At 42.6% G+C, this 8,460-nt stretch overlaps 1 protein-coding gene across 1 annotated transcript; it reads left to right on the top strand.

Annotated features, from left to right (window-relative positions):
- Positions 1 to 272: 272 nt before the first annotated feature.
- Positions 273 to 752, top strand: LOC136837397 (cylicin-2-like). The gene has a single exon (XM_067102171.1). It carries the CDS (start codon positions 273 to 275, stop codon positions 750 to 752), a length of 480 nt encoding a protein of 159 aa, XP_066958272.1.
- Positions 753 to 8,460: the final 7,708 nt, after the last annotated feature.

Raw genomic sequence — 8,460 nt, 5'->3', positions numbered from 1 at the left:
GTGTGAGTGTGTGGTTGTGAAATCCCGCCACATTATTTGGCGCCCAACGTGGGGCTGTTGTGTATTTACTGTTAGAATTGTTTTGTGGTGGGTAGAGTGAGAGTAAGAGGTCAGGATGAGTGAGATAGAGAGACTGAGAGAGGAACTCCGGGTGGCTAGGGAACTCCAGGGTAGGCTGGAGGAGGAGAATGGGAGAATGAGGAGTTGAGGAGTCAGTTGGAGGAGATGGGGGGAATGCTAAGGAGTGCAAAAGAAGAAATGAAAGAGGGGGGATGAAAGAGGGTGAAGAGGCTGAAAGAATGGATAAGAAGTTAGAGTCTGTAGTAAGCAGGATGCAGGAAATGATGAAGGGAATGTTTAAGGAGTTCTTTGGAGAAGGAGCTGTAGGAGGAGGTTCCCCTGGGTCTTGGGATGGGCTAGAAGGGTTGCAGAAGGTAGAGAAGAGTGGAGATGAGAGTGATGGAAGTGATTTAGGTGCAGTAAAGAAGGAAAAGAAGGGAGAGATGCTGGCTAAAGGTAAACGGGAGGACAAGGTTAAGAAAGGGGGTGAGGAAAAGAAGAAAAAAGGAAAGGGGCTTAGGAAGGATGAGAAGAAAGTTGATATTGGGAAATTGGAAAAGAGTAAGGAACAAGATGAAAGTGAGTTGGATAGTGAAGATTGGATAAGGGTAGTTAAGAAGAAGGGTAAGAAAAGCGCAGTTGGGAGGATGGATGTTAGTGTGGAAGTGGATTCACTGTATTTGGAAGAATGAAAGAAAGGTCAGAGTGAAACTAGCGGCAGCGACTGAGAGTGAGAAAGAAGTGCGGAAGGCTATGTATGTGAGAGAAGTGCCATGGAAGTATGAAGAGTATGGAAGTAGGGATATAAGGGATTTTTTCAGGGAGTATGAAGGTTATTGCATGGCTAAATATGGAGAGAATAAGAGGGTATGGGCACGAGAGTTAGGGGGTTTCTTAACAGGGTTTTTGCTGAGTATGTATGGGGTGGTAATGAGTGTAGGTCATGTGTCCTATGAAAGTATTAAAAGTAGGATTATAGAACAGGCAAGAAGGACAAAAAATAGTGTTAAGTATAAGAGGAAACATGATTTCGATGAGGCAAGAATGAATGATGGTGAATCTTTGGATATGTACGTCTGTCGGTTGGAAACATTAGCCAGAAGGAAATTTGGTGATGAGGGAATTAATGAGTGCAAAGAGTTAGTATGAAAGTTGTTGGCGACGGTACCCGAGGGTGTGTATGAGTTCATAAATAGGAAGTGCATGGAAAAGATGAAGTGGACGAATGAAAGGTTGAGGTGGAATGAAATTTTGGATCAGGTTGAAGACCATGAGGTTGATAGATGCGCGAAAGAGAGTAGGAGTGTTAGCGTTAGGGCAGAGGTACCAGAATTTAGAAGCTATAGGGAAGCAGTTTTGGCAGGACCGAGGTGGATGGCAGAGCAAGTAGTTGATAGAAGTGTAAACATAAATAATGCAAATATCAGGGGGCCACAGAGAGATAGAAGTAGTAGTATTGGAAGGGTAGGGTTAGTTAGTTATGATCTAGGGCAGAAATGTTATAGGTGTGGGAAAGTGGGGCATATGAAAAATGAATGTCGGTGGGCAATGGGAGCTTGTTTTGGGTGTGGAGAAACGGGGCATTTGGTGAGTGAATGTAGGAAGGTTAGGGGTATCAAGTGTTATAGGTGTGGGCAGATAGGACATATAGCCAGTGGCTGTTGGGGTACCCATGGGGGCATAATTTGTGATAACTGTGGGCAAAATGGGCATTATGCCAGATGTTTAAGGAAGTGAGAGGAAAGTGTACCGAATGTGGGGTGGAAGGTCATGTGGCAAGTGTGTGTTGGCGAATGAGAGTGGGGCAGAGTACCAGTTCGGGAAACAAATTAGTGAGGGGGTTCAGTTGGGTGGATCCTCCAGAATGCAGACGGTGAGGGTAATGCATGTGCGTGAAGGGTTGATGCATGAGAAAGGGTTTGGGGGTAAAATGCACGAGTGTATGGGTGAGAATGATTTGTTGAGTGAGGAAGAGGTTGAGCAAATGCAGGATCAGAGTGTGGGGGTCAGTATGTTACGGCAGTGTGTATTGTTGGGGTGAGAGTGGAGGATTGGCCCCCTGAGTTGGATGCGTACAGGAGGGTTGCTGGACGGTTTGTGGTGTGTAGGAATGTGGTGTACTTTTTGCATCAGGAGGGGTTGTGTAATGAAGGGGTGTATATACCGGTGTTTTCCTTCGATGCAGCCGTGAGTATGTGTCTGTTGGTACATGATCATTTTGGGCATTTAGGAAAGAATAAGTTGTGGGGGTGTATGAGAGAGATTGTTGTATGTGCCTGGGTTGAGCAAGATTTGTGCAGATGTAGCTGTCACGTGTGAAGATTGTCAGAGAGGGAAATATCAGGATGTGCAAGCAAATCCGCCAGTCTTACGACTGCAGATGAAAGAATTTTTTGAGATGGTTGTGATTGATTGCGTGTCATTACCATGGACTGCAAGAGGAATGTGGGAATGATTGTGATGGTGGATCACGTGAGTAAGTTTGTATATGCGGTCCCCATCAAGGATAAAAGGAGTGAAACTGTTGCACGAATGGTAGGGAAATAATATTGCTGATGTGTGTATGTAGGCCTGTGAGAATGTTGGTGACAATGGGCCTGAGTTTGTGGGGTGGCAGTTTGAGGAAATGTTGAGGCAGTGGGGTATAGTGCATGTGTATGCCACTCCATATATGCCGAGTGCAAATGGTTTGGCTGAGAGAACTGTGAGAACGATGACAGAGATTTTGAGAATGATGAGTAAATGTGATGACGATTGGGATGTACATGTTGGACGTGCAGTGTGGGTGTATAACTCCATGTTGCATAAGAGCTTGGGTATGTCTCCTTCAAACATTTGTTAAATTTTGAGAGGGTGGTTAGACCAAGGTTGGGGTTAACGGAGGATGACCGTGGGTTGTGGAAGAGGGCGAGTGAAAGATTTGAAAGTTTTGGGGTTGGAGATAGAGTATTGAGAGGTGATTGAGAGGAGAATGAATGTAAGTAAGATGAGAGAGAATTTGATGGGCCATATAAGATTTTGGAGGTGGGACCAAGTGGATTGAGTTACGTTTTAGGAAAACTACAATTGGATGGAAGTGTGAATGAGATTAGGGCACATCATAGCCAGTTGCGTAGATGGAGAGAGGTGCCGCAATATGTTCGGGAGAATGCAATGAGTGATTGGTTGAGGACGAATAAATGCGAGCCGAGTTTCAGTGAGCAAATGGGTCTGGAGGACCGCCAGTTGGTGTTGGTTGAGTATGGAAGAAAGCGGAGGAAGTAAGTGAATGGAAGACGCGTAAGTTGTGTGATAAGGGTGTGCTTGCGGGGGTGAGAATGATTGATAGGGCATGCAATACTGAGGATAGCATGAATGATACATACAGTGTGTGTGGGTTTGAGTTGACTGGGGTGAGTGAAATTTCGGTGGGAAAGGAACCTACTAGTAGGCAGGTGGCTGGTAGTATGGATGAGTCTTTGCGAGAGCTGGACAGAACTATGAATGAGTTGAATGGGTTAGTGGCAGAATTTGGAGAGATATTTGGGGCAGAATTGGAGGGTGTGGATGAATTGGTGGGTGAGATAGGTCAGGATAGTGATGAGGAGGGTAGTGTGCGTCTGGAATGGGGTGGACTGGAGGTTGAGTGAAAATGGTGCTGAGAACGGAGTAGAGATAGAGAGAATGCATGAGGCCCTCGAACAAGATCCAGGGGCCTGTTCGGAGCATCCGTGGGTCCTGCCTAAGGCTATATAAAATCTGGGTAGTGTGTGTGTGAGAAGACGTCGTCAAATGTAGTGGGGGAGTAATATGGAGGAATGAGGTTATTGCATTTGACGACGTCTTGTGTGAGAGAGAGAGAGAGAGACAACGAACAACGACGTCTTGTGTGAGAGAGAGAGAGAGAGAGACAACGAACAACGGCATACGTAATTGTTGAATGATGTCGTTAGAGAGTGTGGTTTTCCTTTGTTTACGTTTTGATTGTCCGTGTGGTTTCGTGTTTCGTTGTTTTGGGAGTCTTGACAGAGATATTGTGCGGCAAGAACGGTTTTTTCCGGTGGTTGATCAGAGTTTTGGTTGCGATTTTTTGTTTTCAGTTTGTGTGATTTGGTATTTGGAGGCTTTGTGGTTGGAGTGTTTGTACTTGGGCGTGTTTTGGGTTTTGTGCTGTATTGGTTGCATGATCGGTGTCGTGTGATAGCCTGGTTGTTTTTTTCTGCTGTGTTCTGAGTGAGTTGAGTTTGAGTCTTCGTGGTTGAGTCTTTTTGAGTCTTGTTTTGGGTCGTGTTTGTGTACTGGTTGGGTTGTTGTTTTCTTGGTTGTGGACTGTGGTTGTGTGGTGAGCGTTGGCGTTATCGGCGGTTGTGGTGACTCCGTGACCTCCTTCTGCTTGGCAAAACTTCCCGTCCAGAATTGTAGGCCTAGCCTAGTACGAGGTGAGTGTATGTGCTGTTTTTTTGTTAGTGTGAGTGTGTGGTTGTGAAATCCCGCCACAACACCGGTGTTTGATGTTAATCATGTGACTGACCTAAACACGTTGACTACAGACTTCGGCTCTGTGCTATGGAGGAGGCTACCATAAAAAAGGAGCAAAGAGTACTTATTGTGACAGGAAGATATCAAAACCTCAAGGATGGTGCACGGCTACTATGATAAAAAAAAATATGTGAAGTTTACCATCATCACCTTTGAGACAGACATTTCACAAGCTCCAACTTTGTGAAGACTCATGCCAGACTAGTGAAATCGGCAATTTAATTTCGCTCCAAGAAGTTTGTCCCAACCTTGTTTCGCCTTCCACAACTTATTGAAGAAGTTTTCCTCACACTGTAACCAGATCCAAAAACCTCATCTGCAGATGGAGTTTCTCTTTTGGTTAAGTATTTACTTTTTTAACATGAAGTGATTTCATGAATGCCAAACAACCTATACAGGGGTACTGCATGCTTTATGGTGCTTAACTCCTACAAAGTTGGTAAACTTGTCAAATTTAATCCTAGTCCTTTAAAGGCATATTTACTGTGTGATATAACTTAGATAAGCCATCCTTCACAAGGAGCTTAACATAGTCTCTCATTCTCGTGTAATCCCGTTCAGGATGGGCTTTTGATATGTCAGCAGAAAGGCCATATTTACTACCATGAGACTCATCAGACTGTCTTTCTGTCAAGGACAAACCAGTTTCCATAGCATCAGTCATAGAGATGGTACTTGGTCCTGCCTTGGCGATGGCTTTGAATATCATATGTAAAGGTGTGATGGCGTAATCCCCGAGTACTGTATATGAGAAATAATTAGCCTTGACGTGTGGATCTCCCAGCTTCTTGATGAAACCAAAAATTATCTACTATAGGAGGCCTTTGCTATAATGCATAAGTTTGGTTGGTTATTTCCTAAAGGTTTCATTAGAAAATTGAACTGATTTACGGCTATTCTATAATTCATGGGAAGCATCTCAGAGGGCACTAAACACTCCCATTACCCATAAGCATCCTCGTGTTCATTGTGGAAATTATTTAAGAAGATTTTATAGCACCTGGAAATGTATGTAATTTTCATCTGAAGTCAGGGAGACTTTTGATAAGGTGCAATGGCAAATTATGAGAAAGACTATAAGAAACTTCTGCCTGAGACAGATATTTTATGCTGTTGTAGCAGAGAGAGAATCAAAAGCCAGAATTGTTGAAAGAGGAGTGGAAAGCCTGTACAAAATCTATATAGAACCAATAATGAGGAAAACGTGAGAGGATCTGGAAGTAGATTTTGTAGTTAGAGGAGGTTTTGTAAAATCAGTAGAGTCATAAATGGCAAAGAAATTACTACTTGTAAAGGCATAGGCATGCACAGAATAGCAGACTGTGGTAGAGACGCGGTTAAATTACCATGGAAAGAAAGAACAGGATGATGGCAATTACTGACAGCTTATTGGCAGAAGCAGAACAGTTTTGCTGCTTAAAAATGGGAACTGTAGTGAGTAGGTAAAAAAGGCCAAATTTTAACATTAATTTGTATTTTTCCTAGGTATACAAACTAGCAATTCATACATGGAATATCCTGTGCATGCACTGGACCAGCCGTGTGCTGACTAAACAAGGGTGGTACCCAGCTGGAGATGGGGAGAGGGGATGCTCATTCGCTCCCAACTAACGTTACTCCTTGTCCTTTAAACCCATATTTAGAATGAAAAACTGAAGGGAAAACTAAGCGGAGTGGACAAGGTGGGTTACCTCCAGTATGAACAGCCATGCTGTAATTTGTATTCCTAGGAAAAAATACAAATTACTTTACAAATCGGGCATTTGTTCTTATGGGAATACAAACTCTATGCCTTTCATATATGGAGACTCAGCACTTAGCCTAGAAGGGAGGTAGTACGTGCAGGTAGGGCTGGGCACATTTGTGAGTAAAGCGAAATGTCACCTTGTAGAAAAAGGGCACCTATACTGCCAAGCTGTCATTGATATGCAGGGCAGGGCAGTGTTGCTCTGCTGGCACTGCCCTAAGGGCAGGGTGGTGGTGCTCCACTGATACCATCCTGTAGGGTAGGGGGTTGCTTCTCTCTATTCCTACACTGTATGGATATACTTAACTTTTTTACAGGAATCTCGTTGGACTAATCCGGAAGAAATCGGTCTCTACTCAGAGGCAGGAAAACAGCAACCTTTGTTATGGATAAAAAGCTCTACCTTGCCTCCCCTCCCTCTTATAAAAGTGGGGGTGAGTTCTTGCATTCTTGATTAATAGGACAGGGGCTCGTTGTGCCACTTGCCTATGCTCATTCAGGTCCACCTTGTACTATGGCAGGAGTATTCGCAGGTATGCTTCATGGGAAAGAGAACGGGTTGGTGCAAATACCACCTCTCTCCTTAGGGGCCATACACACTCCAGCCAAGGCACTCAGATAAGCTGTAATACCTGGAAGGTTCTCAGTAGTAACGCTACTTGTTGAGCTGGGAGAAATCCTTCAAGTAGAGTCGGGTGAAGGTAGTCTGATGATGCCAGACTGCCACCCTCATTACCTGTTGGACCATGAGGTTCTTCTGAAAGGCAAAAGAGGGCCAACCGCCTCTAATGTCGTGAGCCCGGCATATACTGTATATCGTAAATTTTTATCTTTATATGTTAATCCTCTTGAAAATATCTCAGAAAACAAATGTCAAAACTAGTCAGTGTTTCATTTTTCCCTGGTGATTTTAAGCATATCTCAGTCACTCTACCTTAGAAAGATCACTGAAGGGGAATTATAAATCATAATTGATAAAATATATATATATATATATATATATATATATATATATATATATATATATATATATATATATATATATATATATATATGTGTGTGTGTGTATGTGTGTGTGTGTTTGTATGTATGTATTTATGTGTAAAACAGAGAATGAGAGAGAGGTGTCTATTATACATTTGCAAACTAACGAGATCTCTTTAACGGATCATTTGCAAGCCAAGAATGAACGGATTCGGAACGGGTCGTTCAAACGACCTATCATTAACCCACGGGCCGGCGTAGAGTTGTTATTACTACCAGTCTATATCTGGTAGACGTAAGTTTTTTACCTCAAAACTATTGTTGTCCTAACCGCAAGATTGCATTTTCAATTGTCCCAAATTTTCACAAAGGAAAATGTTGAAGTTCAGCCTTCCCAAAATCACAAGGACTCGCAAATGCATCAAAAATTCATTCGTAAACCTCGACTTGCACTTTCGTGAGCATTAGTCGTTATTGCTAGGTACAAATCCATAAGCTGTAAGGTCAGGGTAAACGAGTGGGTATTATACCTTTGCAGGGAATGTGAAACCTAAACACCATGTTATTTCCCCCTTGCCAGCTCGAACCTACCTGTACAAATGTAGTTTATATGCATTATTTAAAACGAGGCAGAACTCATGGACGTAGCCGGGTTTTCGTCGAAGGCGGAAGGGTAACCAAAATTCATTTTCACGCAAATATTATTTTTTCATAAAGGACTGCTAACACTCTCTGCATGTGATTGTTTTTAGTCACAGAACATATACTGTATCCTCTTTGTGGATTATAATGCAACACGTACATTTCTTTATTTTTTGTGATTATCATAATCTAATTTTTTGTTCTTTTAGGGGAGTCCCGCCTTCGCCTCACACTGAGTACCCCCACGCACAAAAAGGCAGTTATTTTGAAGCTTGTACATCCGGAATTTGTTTTATATATATTTAATAGCAAGGTGAAAGATTGGCAGTCTTTGACGAAATTAAATTTGGGTGTGCTCTTTCACGACCATGAAAGTAGATCTGTCATCAAAAGTTTAGAAAGTCCAAAGTAAAATCATTATGATAAATTTTTTTTTTTTTCGTTCTTCTCTCCCTTTCTTTCCAGCATCCGCAGATTCAAAGCATACCTAATAACATTTACTGTATTTA

This window comes from Macrobrachium rosenbergii, chromosome 4 (assembly GCF_040412425.1).
Source record: "Macrobrachium rosenbergii isolate ZJJX-2024 chromosome 4, ASM4041242v1, whole genome shotgun sequence".
Taxonomy (NCBI): domain Eukaryota; kingdom Metazoa; phylum Arthropoda; class Malacostraca; order Decapoda; family Palaemonidae; genus Macrobrachium; species Macrobrachium rosenbergii.
This window is presented reverse-complemented; position numbering and strand designations above follow the sequence as displayed.

Bases quoted from the DNA above. Each gene is read 5' to 3' on its own strand.
- LOC136837397 (XM_067102171.1), top strand. From the start codon at position 273: ATGAAAGAGGGTGAAGAGGCTGAAAGAATGGATAAGAAGTTAGAGTCT.